Source organism: Tetrao urogallus, assembly GCF_951394365.1.
Source record: "Tetrao urogallus genome assembly, chromosome: 13".
Classification (NCBI taxonomy): domain Eukaryota; kingdom Metazoa; phylum Chordata; class Aves; order Galliformes; family Phasianidae; genus Tetrao; species Tetrao urogallus.
Window position 1 is genome coordinate 18,012,141 of NC_136826.1, and position 21,581 is coordinate 18,033,721.

Genomic DNA, 21,581 nt, shown 5'->3' on the forward strand with positions numbered 1-21,581 from the left:
TCCCTCTCTAACTAATGCTGGGGGGAGTGGGGAAGAGACCAAGAAAGGCTCAATCGCTACTCCAGAGATAAAGTTTTCAAGCAATGAGACACGCTTTGACACGCTGTCCCAACGGATGAGATGGGAAGGCCCACTTCAACCTCCACAACTCCATCATTTCGTTTGCAGAATGGGTGCACCGATGTTCACTCCACTCACGGGGCTATGAGATATGTGAGGCTTTTCAAACATTTCCAAGTGCTGTGTTATTAATGCCAGACCATGGCGGAGCTGGGGAAAGAAGGATGTTAGCTCCCAACACATGCTTAATCCAGAACACGTGGGTTTGGGGAGGTTTTGAACCAATATGTTTTCAACATTTTCAGGAAATTTGGTCTAGCCAGATGAAAGCTTCTTGGACTCCGCTGAAATATCAGCAATACAAATACTGAAGCAGGATGAATTTTCCCCTTCCCTTGAACAGAAAGTGCTTCTTCACCAATTCCAAAGAGCCAGGCAGCAGCTCTCGAGGAGCAGCTCTTATTTGCTATTATCACTCCGGAAAATAGGATGAATTATAGATGTAGGAAAGCATCCAAGACATAAAACATACCATGCACTGCTCCAAACGTCTGGTATGCTTTGGCAGAGTGGGTTTTGGGGGTGGGAAGAGGAAGGGCGGTCTCCTGCTGGGAGCAGAGGAAAGATGCTGTCAGCAATGGCAGGAGGAAGGGGTGAACCCAAGCGTGGGATGGGATGTCCCAGGTACAAGGCCTGGAGTAACTTCAGTAAATCCAAATACACTGGATGTATTACAGAACGGAAAGGGGAGCTCATTGTACAGAGCAAGGGAAAAGGATGAAATCGTGCTGTTTGACGCATAAGCACACAGGGCAGAGCCCCGGGCCATCGGTTATTCTCAGCCACCATTGTTGCCTCTCTCTGCTTTTGTTCCAATGATTTTTTTTAAGCTCACACATGGACACAGCCACCCTCCATTATCCTGTTCTCACTCCTTTGAGATGCTCCACGATGACCCCCCCCACACACCACAGGCCCCACGTCCTACACATCAGGGGTCTTTGCTTACAAGACAGTGCCACCGTTATCCTGAGCCACACGTTGCTCAGTGCCCAGCCAAGGCTCAGCCCCAACTCACATCTGCCACGGCTCCGATCCCCCACCCCTGTGCTGAACTGAACTGACACTCAAAACCAGTTTCCTCAAGATGATGAGCATTTTGCAGCTCTCCGTGCTCTTTCGAGGCACTCCCTCGGCTCCATCCACTTTTAGGGCCATTCTTCATCTCCCCAGAGGACTTTTCCCACACACCTCCAGGGGAAGTATCCCACACTGAGGTCTCCTCTGGCACTTCTGGGTCGCTGCGTGCTCGGCCACGAGGCTTTGAGAGTTTCTGCACCAGCGCCAAAGGCTGAAGATCGTTTATCTGCTGGTGAATTCGGTACGAGAGCAGCTTTCTGCTGCCTCACTGCTCTCCTCTGAGCAATCTATCAGAGGACAAACCCACACCCATGTGCCGTCCAGATGATCGTTCTGCTCCGGGAGCCCCACGGGTAGCAGCCTGCTCCCTCCCTGCTGCTCTGAGCCCATGCACTGCTGTGGGAGCAGCCCCAGCTCCTTGTGCTCCCCGGAGCCGCACCGTGCTCCTCCTCAGACAGCCTCAGGCTGCCACGACAGCTCATCACCTTGCAGGTTTGTTGCTGTCACCATTGTTTTTCTCTCCTACCAGCGCTTCAGAGAGATTTCTGCCCGGTTTGATGATTAAGAAAGCAAGGCTCTCCACAATGGGAATAACTTGGTTGAGCTTATGAGTGAAAGGCAGGAATGCAGAGATGCTGGCTAACAGCGGCAGGCAGCTGTGATGCACTTTACAATGGTCTTTAATCAGATTAAAGGGAAAAAATCATCAGTTAGAGCTGCTCAACTGAACTGAAGCGGAGCAGGATTGCAACAGACAGATGTAGGAGAGCAGCAGCACAGCGTGTGTCACATTGCCAGGTGTAAGCACCCCAATGCAGCAACAGGCCCAGCAGCAAGCCTGCAGGCAGCTCCCAGCTGTCCCTGCTGGCCGTGGTAACCCACCAAGCACTTTGCAACATCCCTCAAAACCATGCTGGGAGAACAGCTGAAACTCAAAGCTTTCATCACACCGGAGGTTCTCATTTGCACCGCTGCCTCAAAAGAACAGAAAAACTTCAGCAAACTGAAGCGTTGAAGGATTGGAGGCAAGAGGGGCCCCGCGGCTGGCAGCAGGGAAGAGCTGAGGTGGCAGCAGGCTCAACCCTCCGCGTGCACCTACAGCACCAGCACGGCACTGCCAGCACGAGGGGCTGTGCAGGATCCTGACCCCATCAGGTGGGAGCACAGCACGGGGCTCCCCAGCACAGACCCCGTCCTGCTCCCAATTAGCCGCAGAGCCACCGCTGCTGGCAGAACATCGCTGCGCCGGCTTCTCAGAACAGCACAAAACCAATCGCACATAAATCTCCGCCCCTCGCAGCTCCGCTCCCACACCATCAGTCCCAGCCAAGTTCCTGGGGCTCACAGCAGAACCTGCGGCCGTCACATTTCATCTCTCCGCACTCTCGCTGGCTATGGAAGAATATGATGTGCTTTTGTTTCCCTTCGGGCGCTGCGGGTGGATTCCAAGAGCTGGATCTTTGAGCGGAGCTGACAAACAGCATTACTATTTCCAATTCGAGGATCTCAAGGCTGCTTTTGGGCTGGCCGGCCTCGCAACGCTTGTTTTCTACACACCGCTGCACCCTATTGCTTACTTTATCAATACCACATATTTGAATGCAACTATTTAAAGCGTGGTATTACAGCTGTGTTTTTATTTTGTTTGTTTTATTCGGTTGTTGCTTAACACAAAACATTCTGACATTTTAAGTCACATCCCACTAAGATAAACAAGTAACATATGTCCCGAATTCCTGCAGAAGCGATTCCCCAGCAGTGCTGCTGCAAGGTTGGAGCTGAGCGGAGGGAAGATGCTCTGCAATGGGCCATTTCCAATGCACTCGAAGACAGCCAGGCCCGAGGAACCAGCGCAGGCAGGAGGAAACCCACCCAGCCCTCCTCTCTCTGCGCAAGCCGACATGGTTCTCCTTCTTCCTGCCTGCAATCTCATTGCACTGCAAACCTCTGCATTGTTCTGAGCTGTTCTGATGGTTTTAATGACGCAGAGCTGCGCAGGCTCTGCTGCTGATGCAAACACGCGTGCACGTGTGCTCACGTTTGGAGGAACCTGAAAAGGAGCGGAAAGAAACCCAAGGGAGAGACAGAGACCGTGTTTTGGGAAGCCTGCACCTTCACTGACAGCATTCTGACCCAGCACAGCGCTACCTGGCTCTGCCCCACTCCATCCATTCACATCACTGCAGTCAGATGAATGAGCACTGAGCTGAGCCCTGCTCACATTCACAGCACCAATAGCTATACATCACGGCCAACAAAGCCCTAATGAAAACATGGAATTGTCGTGCCTCATTCACAGCTTTTTCCCCAAAGAGCTCCTCGCTGGTGCTGTTCTGCAGCTTTGTGCAACTTCTCCTATTTTATGGTGAATGTATCTGGTCTCGTATAACCGAGCGGGTTTTTAACGAGCGCACAGACAGGCCACAACTGAAGGCAGCTCCACAATTCCATCGCCAGAGCTGCAGCTCTGTGTTTGGCTATTCAGTCCCACCCTGACTGCCACGGACTGAAAATAAGTGCATTCATACAATGACAGAATGGCTCAGGCTGGAAGGGACCTCAAGGATCAGCAAGTGCCAGCACCTCTGCCACAAGCAGGGCTGCCAGCAAACCAGACCAATACTATTCTGTCCCAAATCTGCAGAAGGCAGAGCGTGCAGTCGCCAAGCAGACCCTGAGCAGCATCCCCAGCCGTTTGGAGAGGTATGCACCCAACAGCCAGCTCTCACAGCAGCACAACTCAGTGACCAGATGGACCACAGCACCACGCGCCTGCAGAGTGCTGCAGGGCCATGGCCAGCGAGCAAAGCGTGCACAGAAATCAAAGCTCAGCTGCAAACACTTCCCAAGGACAGACAATAGAGCCTCCGGCACACTGTGGGGAAGGAATCACCAGCCACCAGTCCAAGTCAGCCTTTACAATGCCTGGTACGTGGCATTCACGGTCCAGATGCACACATAGCTCAGATGCAATCACACTCCCGCCCTGCTGTAACATCTGTTCTCTTCTCATTAGCCAGGGCCATGCTTTGTAACAGAAGAAACTGAGATTCTCAAGCGTCAGCATTTGACCAGAGGCGTTATGAAAAGCCCCAGTTTTCACAAGTGGAGTTCATATGGAGTCACCAATTACTTCTAATGATACTGGTCCCTGCTCAACACGCAGCTTTAAGAGAAGTTTCAAAGAGTAGTTCAAGTTCCAGCACAGCCTGCTGCAACACACGGCGCTGGGTGAGCGCTGAGGATCTGGGCAGGACAGGACTGAAACCCATCCAAAAGCTGAATCAGCACAAGGACCTGAATGCATGGCCTGGATGGAGTTCCGAGCACAGAATTCTCTCTCAAGCCTTCCAAGTTTCCTCTGCATCTCAGAATCTTTGCATGCTGTCCTCCCACCTTACCCACACCGGACAGGAGATGAATGGGGAAGGACCAGAGCAAGAGGACACACACACAAAGCTGCATCCTATCACAGCTGTGGGAATATTGAAGAAGCAAGGCTTCTTTTGGAACAGTGCAGGTCACAGCTGGAAGGGATGCTACTGGGTTAGCCATGCACCATCAGAGCTCAGTGAGCACTTTGTGGCTCCATTGGTTTGCAGACCTCCTCACTTCCGATGCAGTACAGCCTCACCCAAACACCACCAACACACACTGCTGCAGAAAGTGACTCCAAACCCTTTGAGCTGGCATCTCTGCTCTCCCAGAGTCCCGTGGAACATCCCTGAGATGATGCCTCTGCTGCAGGATGGCCAGGGCTGCCTGAGGGAGGCTTCAGCAAAGGTCATTAATGGATACTGTGATGGATTTGGCCTCAAAGTTGTTTCAGAATTCAAGAGTAATTTCAGAAGAACTGAGCTCCAAGCAGTCTGAGCCGAGGATGAGCTAAAAATGTTTCTGCTGTCTGTGCACTGCCTTACATGTCACACCTGGTGCTAGAGGATTCCTTGAACACAACTTCCACCTCCGTTTGTTTGCAGCAACGGGTCGGTGTTTGTCTGCCACTGCTGCAAGAGAGCTGAGAACCACCACCTGGATGTCACTCTGAACGTTCCAACAGCTGTTAAGCTTCTCTGGATGCGTCTCTGTGGAAACAGCAGTTAGAACAGCACAGACACCAGGCTGTGATCTACAATCAGGTTACTGCATTTGTAGCCACCAATCTTCCTGGCAGAGCAGTGCCTGAGCTGTGTGCACCACAGGTAGCATGCCCCATTACAACAAGTGCAGGTGCACCATAGGCAAGGGGCTGTAAGGGATTTGTGGGCTCAGTTTTAACCGTGGTAATAGAAAGTACTGACAGCGTCAGCACGGGGAGGTGACGGCCCTCACACGTGAGGACTCAACGTCTGCTCTGGCATATCTTAACTCCTCCTGGTTTGGGGGAAATCACAGAGAAATTCGGGGGAAACCAGAAAAGATCAAGTGTGTTCTGGTGAGGTGGCTCTTCTGGGACCGTCTCCTCCGCTCCAGTATCCAGGAAATGCTCTTTATTTACGGAGAGCTCATCGCCATGGTTTCCGAGCACAATAAGGCTCTATCGCCCTTCATCCATCTGTGTTTCTGAGAATTCCTGGGCTGTAGGGAATTGCACGGGGCCGGCACAAAGGAACTGATTGTTCTGGGCTCTGCAGTCGGAGGGCTGCATCTTCCCTTTCCAACGGAGAGGAAGCAAGCAGGAAAAGTCCCTCTGTGACCTCAGTGCACAACAGAGCGCCGCGCCGCGCACCGACCTGCGCCGTAACCCAGGGACGGCTGGGCACCCTGCTGACCCTGCACTCTGCAGCCCTGGGTGTGAGGGCAGCAGCCAAAAAGCCTTTGGTATTTCCACCCCAGCAAAACCCACCAGCAGCACTGAAACTCGTTGCTCATTGAGGACTTTCCTCGGCGGCAATGACTGCCAAAGCAGTAGGAACCCAAGTGTTGTCAGCTAAGGACAGTGCCCCAGCTGCCACGCTCCCCATCAAAGGGCAGGGAACAATCAGCCGTGTTTCTCACCAAGCACACTAGGAACAAACCTAGGAAAGGGATTAAAAAAACAAAGAAGGGCCAACCCCAAACCAAACAGCACAAACCAACCAGACCAGGAAAGCAGCACCGCAGGGATCTCACTGGGAACAGAGATGAAAGTAGGAGAAAAAGAAACTAGTTTTTTGTTGGTTGTTTTTTTTTTAAGCATGTTTTTTTAAAGAGTCCTATTGACATCTGCTTTGTAAATGTTCTGTCATTATTTATAACCTCAAGAGCACGGAATTGTCTCTGTACTTACAACCATGCTACTCCCATATTCTGGCTTTGTTAGCAAAGAGCCAGCAGCGCTTTTACTGCAGCTCTGGGAATAGAGATCTAACATTTCATACACAGTTTATTTAAAAGTGGACTAATTTAACATTCTTGATGGTTCCTTTTAGCACAACTGTTGCTAATTACCAGCTCCAGAATGATTTGTCCATCTGGGAGCTGCAGCAGTTCCACAGCAGCATAAATACACCGAGATGGAAAGGACGGAGGGGAAAAGAGGAGAGGAGATGCTGCAGAGGGACGGGGTGGAGCAGGGTAAGGCAGGTGGAGTTGGTAGCACAGGGCACTGCGAGGAGAGTGCTGGGCTCCCTGAAGAGCAGAGAGAAGCGGCTGCAGCTCTCAGTGGTGCAAGCTTGATTTTGGCAGCACGTGGATGGGCATCAGGCCCACGGCACTGCAAGGCAGCCCCATGGCAGCCTCCTCCCTAATCCTCCTCCTCCTCCTCCCAGGACATGAACCTGGCTTTGTTCAGGTGCTTCCAGGGCACCAACCAGCATTAAGCCCACGCACTCATCAGCCGTGAGCATCCCAGCCTCCTGAGCATCCCAGCCTCCTGAGCATCCCAGCCTCCTGAGCATCCCAGCCCCCTCAGCATCCCAGCCCCCTCAGCATCCCAGCCCCCTCAGCATCCCAGCCCCCTCAGCATCCCAGCCCCCTCAGCATCCCAGCCCCCTCAGCATCCCAGCCTCCTGCCCCAAGGACAGATGGGACCAACTCTGCCCCCTCCTCCAAATGCCCCGCTCACTGCCAAAGCCGTGGAGGCTCATTTTCCTAAAAGAAAAAGAACAACTTTTAGGAAAGCAGCCACATTCTCTTCCCAGTGTCACATCCCGTGTTCCCATCTCGCCGCCCAGCGCAGTGCTGGTGCAGTGGGAAGGGCAGCAGCTGTGTGCCACCCTGCCCAGCACTTTGGGCTACACATGGCAAGGGGCTCAGAGGGTCCCCAGACCAATTTTGGACAAGTATTCTCAAGGCCTCAATGGCAGGCACACTCGCTTCCTCCTGGGATCTGCAGTGCATCCACTTTTATCTTCTGGGGGCTCTTTGGAGACCAAAGGTTTGAGCAGCTTTGCAAAACTCATGGAGAAAACAGTGATGCCATACCAGTATCATTGGTTTGTACATATATTTTCAAATGAGTCATTTTCCTTCTGTGAAAAACAGATTCCTGCACGCAAACCTAAAACAAACCCCAGCAATCGCACGGGGTAGAATGCAGTTTTGTTTGTTTATTGACTTCATGGCTGTTAGCAGAACAGTCCCTTCCCTGGCAGCTGACACTTGTTAAATGCCTCTCTACCCAATAAAACTGCGATAGCCAAACACTAGCTAATTGCTTGCTAATGTAACCCCTTCTGCTAAGCTCACCAGGACACAACCCATCACTATGGCAACTCTGCCCATCCCCATCACCTCACACAGTCAAAATGTAACTTCCAAGCAGACACGGTGGGAGCACGTTGCACTGCAGGGATGGCTGAGCCCTGCAGCACACGTGGGAAGGCTGCAGCAGTGCTACGAGAGGGGCACGCTCTCACAACAGTGAGGGAAAAGCCTCCATCAGCTTTCAGCAGCTCCTGCTCACCGCACAGCTCTCTGCACATCTGTCAGCATGAAGCCGGCGTTCTGACAGCCTCGTGGACCAGACTCATCCCCCAAACATCTGCTGGCAGCACCGTGCACGCAGCTCACATGGAGTGGAAGCTGCTCCCGTATCACCCCATGTCCCACGCACCAGCCCAGCTCCATCACAGATGTCAGCAATGGGCTCTGCTGCCCGTGGCTTCCAGGTTAAAGATTAAACGTGTGCTTTCAAAGATAAACACACGCTTTGAAGCCACCTGAGATCCTCCAGCGTGCTTGAAACCCTATTAGAGAACAGCTAACATTCTGTGATGCAGATGTTCGCAGTCATTTGATAGACAGTGAAGAGCTACTTGATGATCTACAGCTAACAGGCCAACAGAGCAACAAATATGGGCATACAAGTACAAACAGTTACCTGGAATGAGCACAGAGCCTCGAGTATTGTGGAAGAATTAAGGACAAGGACACCCAGTAGCACTACTTTGCACAAGTTCACTAGGCCTATGGACGTAGGAATAGGACTGCTGGAATTAGCACCCTGGAAGGCAATCAAAATCATACAGAAACTGCTATACACCACGAATGCTGTTTGTTTTCTCCTTTACAAACAGAATTCTGCGTATAACCATGATAAGAAGGAAAAGGTCCTTATGCTTGGCCCCTTGGTGAGAAGACAAGGAACACAGCAGGACTCACCATCTGGGCCCTCGCTGCCCTTACTCCTCTTGTTCCGGCGCACACGTCTGCCTTCTCCAACATGCAGCTTTTCTTCGGGGTGAAAGAAGTTCAGCAAAGCCAGCTGCAAGACAAGGACAAGGTTAAGGCTGCTGGAGAGCCCAGGCATCCAAGCAGGCGGGCACATCGATGCACAGCACAAGGCAGAAGATGAAGCTGGGCATTTCCCAATGGGGCTGAGCTGCACCAGAAGAGTTATTTCTGTTCCCTATTTGGTAACCCAGTAAAAACCACCTTGCTGCCCGCAGCCAACACGCAGATCATGGAGGGTCGAGCTGGAAATAAGCAAAAGCCCCAAACGCTGATGCAATCGCTTTTAATTATCCTTTGCAAAACTTGCTCAATCCTGGAGCTCTCACCAGTACTGCTCACTGCCAGTAAGTTTTCCTCTCCCCAGCTCCCTTCTGTAAGCCTCATTAGCTACTGAGATTCAGAGGTCTTCAGGGACCTTTAAATCCAATTCAGCATACCACATCATTAACACTTTAAACCTAGGACAAGTACATGGTTATAACACGGCTTTTGCCAAGAGAGAAACGTTTCTCCGCAGCAATCTCCTGTTGGTGGAGAGCACTCACTGCCATCAGAGCCCTGTGATGGTCAGCAGCTCACAGCCCAGCAGCACAGCTGTGGCAGCAGCCCATTGCTGGAGGCATTCCTCCATGCGCTCCTGCTCCACAGAACAGGAGACTGCATGTCAAGGCCAGGCTGGATGGGGCTGTGAGCAACCTGGGCTAGAGAGAGGTGTCCCTACCTATAGCAGGGGGTTGGAACTGGGTGATCTGAAAGGTCCCTTCCAACCCAAAGCATTCTATGATTCTGTGGCAGCCACCTCCTTCAGCCTGCACTGCACTGCTGGTGACCTGGATGGGGTTTTCCTCCTCACGCTGAAGGAACTCGGTTGCATTTATTGGTCCACAAACACACACCCACACCAAACATGCACCCATCTAAGGAAGGAACAAAGAGGCTTCCAAAAGCAGCACCAAAGCTTATCAGCACAGAGAACAAAACCCAGCGCATCAAAGCAGCCTTTAAATAGCAGGGAAGAACCAACCCCTTTCATGGATGAGCAGCTACAAGGGCAGTGTATGAAGCTACAGGCCACAAAAGCCCCTGCTAGGGTCAGTTTGGGACCCCTGCTGCCCACACTGGGCTGGCTGCAGCACACTGTGCTCACCCAGCTACAAGAGCAATAAAAGGAAAAAAAAAACAGTGATTGTAAAACCCATTCAAAGTTTTCATTGCCCCACTCCTTCCCCCTCTTTTGTAAGCGTGTGATCTCCAGGGAACAACGCACAAAAGGGGACTGAAGGACAAGGAGGTGGACCAGCTAACCCTGCGGATCCCCTGCCCTCTCTCCATCACCGTACAAAGTCAGTCTTAGGAAAATAACAGAACTTATTGCTTATGGCAGCGATGGCAGCCACAGCAGCTGCGAGCAGTCTGAGAACAGTTCCAATGAAAGAAAGCTGTCTGGCAGAACTGACTGCAGCCTGGACTGCAAACTGACACAACTGGTGCAGGGAAAAAAGATGTACAGAGCAGCCTGGCCTGAGACTGCTTCTGCAACATTCATTAGTGCAAACAGCAGCACTGAGCTCCGGGAAGTGACACAAAGGGGCTTAGAGAGGTTTTCCTCGGGCTGGAGGAGGAACATCAGCACTGCTTTCAGGTCACACTGGACATTAGGAACAATTTCTTCTCCATAGAGCGGTCAGGCATTGACACGGCTGCCAGGGAGCAGTGGGGTCACCGTCCCAGAGGAGTTCAGAACTCTGGGGATGGGCAGTGAGGGATGCAGGCATGGACGTGGTAGGGGGGTGAGGATCCGAGAGGGCTTTTCCAGCCTCAGCGATGCTCTGGTTGCACGGAGCTGTGCTCCCAGCAGCACACACAGCATGGCACAGCCAGAAAAGCTCCAGCAAAAAAGCTGCCCATAGCCATGCTCCCCACTGCCCCTACCCACCATACAGCTCTCAGACACAGAACTCACACCCACACGGGTGGAAACAGCGCTCGGGTCCAGCACAGCTGTGTGGGGCTGAAGAGCCAGAGATGCTCCTCCCATCCGCCACCCCTGAGATGTGACTAACAGCAGCACACGGCTCACGGGTCTGCAGCTCTCAGCCTGGCCGTTGGGCTGCACTCTGCCTCGAGTTAACCTCACCTACCCTCTTGTTTTCCACTTGTCTCCAACAGCGGAGGCTGTACCAGCAGAAAGTTGCAGGTGTTTGCCACCCAGCTTGCAAAACACAGCGCAGCCACTGGGACAGATGCAGGGAGAGACATCATCTCCAGGCAGAACACTCACCAGGACGGCGTCACAGCACAGATGTACTGCAAAGGACCCTTCCCACCATGAGCAACGAGGGTTGAACCATAGAACATCCAGTGTTGGAAGGGACCGCAAGGATCAGAGTCCAACCCTTGGCTCCATACAGGACCACCCAAAAAACAGCCCTGCAAATACACCTGCAGCCAAAGCAGCAGCAGCTCCTGCTGGACTTTTGCTACAGCTACACACGAAGCTGGAGGCATCAGCACTCCCATGCAAAGGCCTCAAACGGCCAACACCGTGTAAACCCACTATGACTCCCTATGTTTAATCAGCAAGATCACTCTGGGACGCTGAAAGGTCAAACAGCAAAGAGAGGAAAAACCCCCAGGGGAAAACATACCTCAAAATAACCTGCGGAACAATAGCCCAAAGCACGCCCTGCTGCAATGAATCAGTGATACCTTGCTTTCTGGTAGCAGAATAAAGCAAACACAAAGGCGTGCACACAAAAGCACTGGTTTGCTCTGCAGCAACATGCAGAACCTCTCTGGAAACACCAAACAATAACACTCTGGAATGCCATGAGAACACAATAGGAATTACCAAAATAACGTCGCCTGCAGTTACTCAGAAGCCAATCTGGTTTGTAAGAAAGGACTCTGCAAAAGGAAGAATAAAGGCATTTTATTGTATATTATATATATATCTATATACACACGTATATATATATAAATACATTTTAAAGGTACCATAAATTGGAATCTTTCTTCAGGATATAAGACCCAGATGGAGCATCGTTAGGGCTGGATATATAAACTACAAGCAATAAGGAAAAGCAAGGCAGCGCTGGGATATATAAATAATAGCAAAGGGTTGGGGGTTTAATTGCACCCCTGTGCAACACAATGCATCACATCAGAACAAAGACCCACTGGGCACCACCATCCAAAGGGTCAAACTGCTCCCAAGGGGGAAGCAGGGAGGCACCGAGCCCTCCTCATCCTCACCACCAAACGCTGCCCTTCTCATTCAATTCACGCTCTCATTTGCAGCTTTGCAGATCAGCGGCGTGAGGACGGGGAGCCAACGGAGCTCCTCGGAGCCGTTCCCTGCGAGCACTGCTGCTGCTTTTTGGCTCTGGAGGTCAGCAGGCACAGCCTGCGGTTCCAGCAGCAGCTCCCTGAATCGCAGCCCATTGTCCTACAGCAGGAATTCGCCCGTGGTGACACGTGGTGTCAAACCCGAAGGAGATTATTTATTTTCAAACACGCTGGGAAAAAAAAAAAAAAAGAAAAAAAAAAAAAAAAGAAGTTTGGGGAGTAGCTTTGTTGTTTTTTTTTTTTTTTTTATACCAAAGAAGCCATTCAACATATTTTCGGCTTTGTTTTTTTGTCATCGTGACTCGTTCTTATAAAAATGCAAGGAGAGAAAGAGTAAACAATCCTCATTTCAACATGACAAAACACGACAAGAATTTACACACGCCGTGTTTGTCAGCCCGGCCCCGAATGCAAAGTTCCTGAAACGTGAGCTATGCTGTGAGCCAACGCCTGGGCAGAGCTGAGCTGCCACCAGCCCACAGCTGCGCCCTGCCTGGGCTGGGGGCTCAGATCCTCCCCTGGGGGGCTGCACACAGCAGGATGCTCCATCCCTGGAGCTGCGTCCTGGGCAGCCTGAGAGCTGCCAGCCCACTGCAGGGATGGAAACGGATGGGTTTTGGGGGCCCTTCCCACGTCAGCCATTCTGTGGCTCTCATCTCCTTCACAAAGCTTCATTGCTTCCCTTGCCCAAAACCCTTCTCGCCTTATTGCTCCACCTCTCAGCGCTCCCTGCCATCCTTCCCCCTGCATGGCAGCTGGGTTGCTGTGCCAGCTATTCACGCTGCAGCCCGAGGTCCCACAGGCACAGAACAGCAGCTCTTGAATTGATAGGGGAAAAAAAGACAAAGAAAAACACAATTCCCTCTCGTTCTAATCTGCACATGAGGATCCTCACTGAGGCTGTTGGACTGCACAGCCGTCTTTAAACACTTCACCTCCCAAAGCCACGAGGCAAAGGAATTCTGCAAACAACATTTTCTAGAATCATAGAATTGGCTGAGTTAGCAAGGGAGCCTTAAAGGTCATCTAACCCAACTGCCCTGCAATAAGCAGGGATGCTTCCTACCCGTTTTGAGACATTCTGTGTGGGGCCTGGAATCACAGAACGGCCTGGGTTGAAAAGAACCACAGTGCTCATCCAGTTCCAACCCCCTGCTGCGTGCAGGTCACCAACCAGCAGCCCAGGCTGCCCAGAGCCACATCCAGCCTGGCCTTGAATGCCTGCAGCGATGGGGCATCCACAGCCTCCTTGGAGCTGCACTTCACCCTTCCATTTTGAGACGTCCCATGAACCACTTTAGGAGATGAAAGCTCCAGAGATGCCACTGAGCTCAGGCCAAGTGATCCGGGCAGACTGTGCCGACAGAGGGCTGGAGCATTCCTGCCCATAGCTGAGCAGCCTCTCAGCACAGCACTGCGCAATCATGGCTTTAAACACGAACCCACCAAGTCCTGCTCTTGGGTCTTCGAGGCACTGCAGTAATATAAAGTGATTAGACAACAATAAAAGAGGGAGGGAGCATATTTTCCTAAGATTTTATTGGTATTTTAACTTCATTACTCGGGAAAGCTACTGCGTTTTTCAGCACAGAGCATTCAACAAAGATGCCGGTTATCAGTTCAAGGCTCGTTACCAGCCAATACTCACACACAATTAATGGTCATTAGAGGTTACAACGCAGCTCATAAACTATCCTGCAGAGCTGAGCTAGGACCGAGCAGCCTGACCCTGCTCCTCCTCAGGGCAGCACTTACTGCACAGGGAGGAGATGGTCGGAACCCACTTGGAGCAGAGGGGCATCCTCACAGGGATCCTGACACCACTTCAAAGAATGGCTTCGGTTGGAGGGGACCATAAAGGTCATCTCACTCCAACCTGCTGCCCTGGGCTGGCTGCCACCCATCAGATCAGGCAGCCCAGGGCCACATCCAACCTGGCCCTGAAACCTGCAGGCATGGGGCACCCACGGCTCTCCAAGCAAAAACAGCCACAAGCATCCCTGTCTTCAAAGCAAAAGCACTTCTCCCTCCACAGTGTGGTGCTGGCTCATGGTGCTTTCACAGCTATTTCAGCTTTGCACAGCTAATCAAAGCGCCTCCTGCACATCCCATAAATTTAGCCGAGTTTAACGTGCAATGTCCCATGTATTTATATTTCTACCATTAACTCATTTCTACTTTTCAAACACAGCTAACTGCTAACTGTAGTTAATGGCACGCTCACGTTACAGAAGAGAGAACAGATGAATGCCTTCTGTATGACTCAGAGCTGCTCACCATCCTGCCATGCTGCAGAACCCCTCAGTGATGCCACGGTGGGGATGGAGCAGGGCAAGACGCTTCCATACCATTCACTGGACACCTCAGCCCAGGGTTTGCAAGTTAAGCACAGAACACTGAGGGATATTTCTCAGACATTTCAGGCTGAACACCAGCAAGAGCAGCCTGCTGGAGGGCAACATTTGTGCAGCCCTGGGTGCAGAGGTGCCGCTGGGATCAGCAATGGGAGTTGGCCTCTGCTGGCTTAGGAAAGCAGTCCAACCCTCCTCCTATGATGGCTCCTTCGTGGCCTAGGGGAATGCAGCTATGACTGCTCATCCATACCAGCAGTTGTTTTTACACAGCTTCAGCCCAGAGGGGGAGTGAAAGCCATACGGAAGCCTCAGCATTGCAACCACGAGCTCCACAGACAGTGCTGAAGGGAATGGACCTTGAGAGCTGCCAAGGGGAGATGGAAACAGACCCATGCCAGCTGCAGAGAACAACAGTGCTGCGAGCCCCAAGGCCTGCCCTCCAGGTGGTGGTGAGGTGATGGAGGCTGTGACTACAGGACCTCCATCCCCACGGGGACAGGAGCTGCTCTGGCTGGCATCTCCATCACCGCCTCTCGTGCTCAACGCAGGCTGGCCGTGCACAAATGCTGATGCTCCAGCCCCACGGCACACTGCAGTGTTGGGTTCTTCAATTGACTGCACCTGTTGGCACGGGAAGGGAAAGCTAAAAACACAACCCAGATGTTGGGGGAGAACGAGGTCAACGCTGAGTTTAACACCACGCAGGAAGACACCTGTGCTGAATTTCTTAATGGTAGCGGCTCTAAGAGGTTCCTGCTGCAGGCAGACCTGCAGAAACCCAACCCCGCTCTGGGAACACGCTGGTAAAAGGGCTGAGAAGAATCAGTGTCAGTGCAAGGTATGGGCCTCAAATCAGTTCCTTTCCTCTCCCAAGGAAATCAGATTTAGCTGTGAACCAGCGCCAGACAGAGATCTGCTGTCTATTAGCACGAATTCTCAGTTTTTCACATTTTAATTAGCCTTCATAGTCTTTTTCAGCCCCATTTTGAGCCAGCTGGGCTGTGTCCCCCTCCATATGGAGGTCACAGTTTCTCCTCTCGCACATCAATAGCAATGCTTTCCTCATCCTCCCACCAAAGCCCTCGCAGGCTGCAGAGCGCAGCACCACCAACCCAACGCCAGCACACCTTCCCCATTCTGCCTTCCTCCATCTGCACTCTGCCTCCCCACCACTGCAGCCCCAGCACAGCCCGGAGCCACATCCTCACAAACTCTGCATATCTTCAATGTCTCAACATCTTTTTTTTTTTTTTTTTTTTTTTTTTTTTTTTTTTTTTTGCTGTCAACTTTTAAAACTTTTATTTTTTCCCTTTGTTGCTCCGTAACAAAACAAAGACTTCCTGTTGGAGCGCATCTTTACTTTCAGCACGAGGGCTTTCAAACCCTATTTTCTAAATCTGGATGCTCAACCAGGCCCTTGGCTGTGATTAATTCTATGACATTTCACTGGAAGGAGAGGCAGAAGGGAAGGAAACAGGAGGAGGACTTCAAGTGGTCCAAGCCAAACAGTATCACCATAAAAGAAAACCAAGTGCACTGTATGTGTGGCAACCACCAAACACCCAGCCAGGAGCCAGGCCAGCAGCAGCACAGCAGCTGGGGCTGCCATCGGTGGCACCACTGCCCACACACCTCCAATGCAATCTGCACTGGGATGGTTGCAGAGCCACTGGTGTTGGCTGCTGCTTCTGACCCCCGAGGGGCACACAGCAGCTCAGCACATCCTTTCATTCCTTTATGAGACACCTATTTCAGCAGGGAAGGTGAACAGCCACTCCCACAGGGTATCGTGGCGTGAGGCAGCAACTGCCAGTTTAATTCCATCAAATTAACCTGCTAAAGAAATCACGCTTTGTTGCCTAAATTAATCAGATCCATTGCAATTACTGTCAAAAGAGACTACAGCTGCATGCAAACACAACCAAGAGCTCTGACAGCGCTCACTCTGCCGTGGGGCGCAGCAGCGCCAGCAAAGCGAATCCCCCAGCACCAACTGCACTGCTTTGGAAGCGAAAGGTCTCGTGCTTTTGGCAGCTCTCTCACCACAGGGCTGAGGTTTGTGCATCGCAGAGAGGAGGGGGAAAGCACTTCCCAGTGGGAAGATGCAGGGAGGATGATCAGTTGGAGGACGGAGGATCAGCCAGCATGCACTCAGCTGGGGTATGGGACTGGGGAACAGGAATGGCCCTCGAGGCCCTGCTCTTGAGAGCAGAGAGCTCCAAGGTTCTCCTCAGCACACGGCACCTGGGAAACCAATTACCTCATCCACAGATCAAGGCGATTCTTGCCAAAAATCCAAACTGTGTTTGTTTGGTTTCCCCGGCTGCCTGCGCCCTGCTGGAAGGAGTGATGTCCTGGAGCACACCGGACCTCAGCACCAGGGGGAATCCAGCATCCCCTTAGCATGGCCCTACGCCAAGCTGAGGCTGTGCTGTTGAGACCTGCTGGATGCTGGAGGGGTTGGGGTGGCTGAGGGCACCCAGGTGGTCTCTGTGCCCTGCCCAGATCCACAACTCCCTACAGATACGGTCTGGGAAAGGAGATGTGATCTCTTATCACACTACAGAATCCATGGGAAAAGAGCTGGGAATCCTTTGGGGACTTCAACTCATCCACACCTCGATTTTCCATACAATGCACGCAATCCATTACGATTCTGTGATGGTGCACAGTCGGTCCCAGGCACCCACAACGAGCAGAGGCTGAGCCCCAAGGCTGCCCCATGCCTGCTGTGTAAGCTCCACACGGATCTGTAAGCAGAAAAACATCCCCCATTCACTCTCTGCGTGGAGGCCAAGGAGTGCTGCAATCAGGAGACAAGAGCCTCCCACGGCCCAGCAGCCTGGGCAGCAGCCACCAGAGCACTAGCAAGTGCAATCTGGAGCTAACAGAGGAACTGCCTTCTCCTCTGGGCTAATAAAGCTCACGTACGAGGCTCAATCTCCGGCTGTGCGCGAGAGACGCAGCAAAGCCGTACAAGAAAGGAGAGGCGTTGGTTCGTTCTGCTTTCTGCAAGCCAAGCCTTTCTGCTTCCAGCTTTGATGTGCTGAAACAGAGAGAGCACGCCTTCTAAAGAGGCGAGCAGAGCAGCAGAAAGATGCTGTGCACAACGCATCGGCGCAGCTTTCACGACACCGGGGCTGCGGGACGTCAGGCCGGCCAGATGTTCCCATCTCGTGCGCCAGCCCAGCTGCGGCACAGCTGCCGGGAGCTGCTCCCAGGTTTGCACTTTGGGATGCAGACACACAGAGCCTTTGTAGGGTCCTGAGAGTTTGTCAAAGCGAATTTAGATATCGGGGTGTGACGCTGAGCTTGCAAAGGGGCTTCTGCTGCTTTGGGAGCTGCTTTCCGCAGAGCAGCAAAGCGAGGCACGGAAAGGTTAAGTGACTTTCTGGAGGTTAAAAATAAAAGAAAAAAACAAGCCAGGAAATAAAAATTTCATAAACACGGCCCGTGCCAAATTCCTGAAACGACAACTAAACAGGCTCGCATCAACTGCAAGCTGGCTCTGAAGCCTTCTGTGATAGCAGTTCCACCAGCACGAGCCCAGCACAGCGCAGTGCCCCTGAGCTGCTCCTCCAGCACAGCCCATCACCCCCCGCACTGCTCCCGCCCAGGAAGCCTCAGCTGCTCTGTCTCTTTAACAATACATTTTATCGCTATCCTTTCTTCCTTTTTACCCAGCAAACTGCTGGGAAGCAGACGTGGAAGAAGCAAGTGCTGCTATGGATTGCTTTATGGCAGCTGCGAAGCTTCCTAGCCATCTGAGCGTGCCCTCGTGCCCACCTGTACACACACACGGATGCATCTCATACATGCATACATAGGCACGCACCTCGGTGTGGCACGCATGCTAGAGAGGTCTCATCCAGGCACTCTGCATGCCTTTGCTTAATGAGAAACACTGCTGCAGCAAAGAAAATTAGGAAAAAAAGCCCTCACTCCTGCAGCCAGGAAGCATTTTCCTGCTTTTCTGGGTGAGACCAACAGCTCCATGGCTTGGGGCTGAGGGTAAGAAAAGTTACAGTTTAAAGACAGACTTTTGCAACTGCTCCCAGTGTCATCCCAGGTCACCTCCTGGCCGTGGTGGGGACGTGGAATGGAGCAGAGCCTGGGGCAACGTGCAGCCCCACCTGCAGCGGGGGCAGCCCGCAGCCCCACAGCCCCCAGCACAGCCATGGGTGGGCAGCACACACCGAGGGGCTCCCGGAGACCTTAGCAGGCTGGAAACTGAAGGAGGATGGAAACTGTTTACTTTTTGCCAGGAAAAAGTATCAAATGTATCCTCACAGGGTTGGTTGCTTTTTTTTTTTTCTTTTTTTTTTTTTTTTTTTTTTTTCAGGCAGCTTTGCTTGGGTTTGTTTGTTTCTGAAGCTGGCTTTCTAAATCATCCTAAACAGACAAAGAGCAACGGCGCACTGACCAGATACCCAAACAAAGAAAGGTTCTGCTGGGCACGTTTCACTCCAAGTTCAGCCCACCAGAGCCTTTATTTCCCTTGGCACACATCAGGTGGGCACTCCTTGGCCACGGCCCCATCCCTGCAGCATCAGCTGGGCACAGCCTGCTTACAGGCATCGCGCTGTCAGATCTCTGCGCCGTGAGGTTTTATTCCCTTGACCCCTGGGAGCAGCCAGACTGGGAAAGGCTCCCAAATGAAAGGGATGTTTTACCAGAACTGTACATAAACAGGCAGCAGAGGAGGCGAGATGCTGCTGGGAACTGCAAAAGGCAACCGAAAAGATAGATAAAGCAGAAGGACGTCTCAGACAGTCGTTTGCATTGGAAAATGAGAGAACAAAATAGGGGATGTGGCCCCACACTCACTGGAAAAGACCTGATGCAGCCCCAAGTGTGCATCTGCCACTTTCAAGGGAGCAGAGCAGAAAGGCTCTGCCTCCAGAAAACAAAATCTCAGCTCCAGCAACAGTGGAGACGAAGGAGCAGAAGAGTAAAAACTGCACCCAAGCCAACAACGGGGTTTGCTGCATGTGCTGAAATTTGGGGGGAGAGGTTCTTCAATGGGACCAACCCAAGGACATGAGATGTTCAACTCTTGAGACTACATGCATACCCTGGGGAAGCCCATGATGGACATCCAGGACAGCAGAAACCTGCAGCATTGCAATGGGCAACCGGAACGATTTGGGACATCACTGGGACACGATGCCCAAACCCACGTGCTAAGATCTCCATATTCTGGAGGTGAGAAACGCTTCTGGTGTTATCAGTAACACAAAGATCTGACCCTGAACATCCAAAAGGACACAGTCAGTCTGGATTACACCATAAGGTCTGGTTCTTAGCACAGGTTTCCCCTCAAAACCCCCCCTTCTCACTCACTTTGGGTCCATAGAGTCACACTGCAACAACCTAAGTCCTTAATAAGCAACATCCCCTGCTGGCAGGAGGTTCTCAGGAGCTTCTCCCTGGTAGCAGGGGCAGAGCATGGCAGAGCATGGCTCAAACACTTGGGTCCCAGCAGTTGTCCCGTCTGCTCCTCATCCTGCAGCTGCTGTTAGAGTGGGGCTGCAGTGCAGCTCCATCTGCTGCAGGTCTGGTGAGACCTGCATGTTAACCTCCCAGCCCTCCTTAGCATCTCGTGCACACAGACAGCAATTTGTCTTTGGTTCAGGCTTTTCTTCTGTTGTTTCTTTTTGCATTAGCAAACCAAAGAACTGCTGTGTGGAGACGGACACTCAGGCAGTGTGAGAAACGAGCCTCTTGTGCTGGACCTCATTGTGCTCACTTCAAAGAAAGAAAAACCCACAGAGCAGCAAAGAATAGAAACTACCCAGAAAAAAAGCCTCATAGAACAGATTGTTTTGGAATGGCACCAATATTTATATTGTTGGCAGCTATGGAAGCAATGGCCTACACCTCCAGGAGGCTCTCCCTGAACCACCTTCTCCCACAGGTTCACCTGTGGGTCTGCGCCCCACAAGGAGCACAGCCTGGCAACATTCATTTCCCTACATGTTAATTAAGAGTCCACTGACTTTTCATGGAATTTTATAACCCAAACATGTTGAAAACATGTTTTTCCCCCAGAGGGTGGTGAGGCACTGGCACAGGTTGCCCAAGGAGGCTGTGGATGCCCCGTCCCTGCAGGCATCCAAGGCCAAGCTGGATGTGGCTCTGGGCAGCCTGGGCTGCTGGTTGGATGAGCATTGAGGTCCTTTTCAACCCAGGCCATTCTATGTTCTGTGATAAGCTGTAGCTGTTAGCACAGCCCTACAGAGCTTGGGGTACAAAACAACACACACCAAGAGACAGCCAGACCACGCTATGGGTTTGTAAGTACTTCCCGTTACTCAGAACAAGCCAACATTGACATTAAATACTGTTACAATTACTGGAAAAGACAACAAAGGTATTTGAAAATGGAGGAAAATAACGAGAAGGAAAGGCAATAACTTCAGCTGCTCAGGATGGGTTTTGTCCTGGCTCCAGTGGCTCCTTTTGAAGACAGTAAGGAGGAGGAGGAGGAAGGCACAGGAGCCAGGAGCCCCGTGCTTTGGGGAGCTCCTGTAGCAGCTCCCAGCAGCGGGCTGCTGACAGCTCTGCAAGCACTGAGGCTGTAAGGCAGCTCTCAGCCCCTCGTGCTCATCTTCCTCCCCGGAATCCCACAACATCCATCTTCCAAAGAAAGACACTCAGAACAAGTGCTGAAGCACTCAGCAAAGTAAACATTTACCCAGACGGGGGTTAACCTCTGCCAAGTGTAACCGTGCCTCTTCCCACGAACTCAGCACGTCAACACCTCGCTGCAGAGCTCAGCCAACACTTAATTTGAATCACATCCCTCAGAAGTAAGCGACCTGCAGGTGCCCTGTGCAAGAATGGGGTCACTGAGGAGTTACAAGGGCAGCTTTAATACACAGGGACACTTCTGGATGCTCAGGAGTCTGAACACAACCTAATCCAGAGGTCAGGAGGCACAAGACAAGAGCCCTGCTGTGCTGGACACAAACAGCTCACCACTGCTGGACACCAAGAGAGCATTTCTGCTGCAGGAAGTAC

The 21,581-nt window shown here is 51.9% G+C and overlaps 1 protein-coding gene across 1 annotated transcript in view; it reads right to left on the minus strand.

Moving 5' to 3' along the window:
* EDA (ectodysplasin A) overlaps nt 1-21,581 on the minus strand; it is a gene marked incomplete at both ends in the record, with an annotated part of 53,321 nt that overhangs the window by 11,689 nt on the left and 20,051 nt on the right. Inside the window, one exon of the mRNA XM_079541705.1 lies at nt 8,785-8,887. Within this exon, the coding sequence (XP_079397831.1) occupies nt 8,785-8,887 (103 nt within the window). The remainder of the gene's footprint in view (nt 1-8,784; nt 8,888-21,581) is intronic.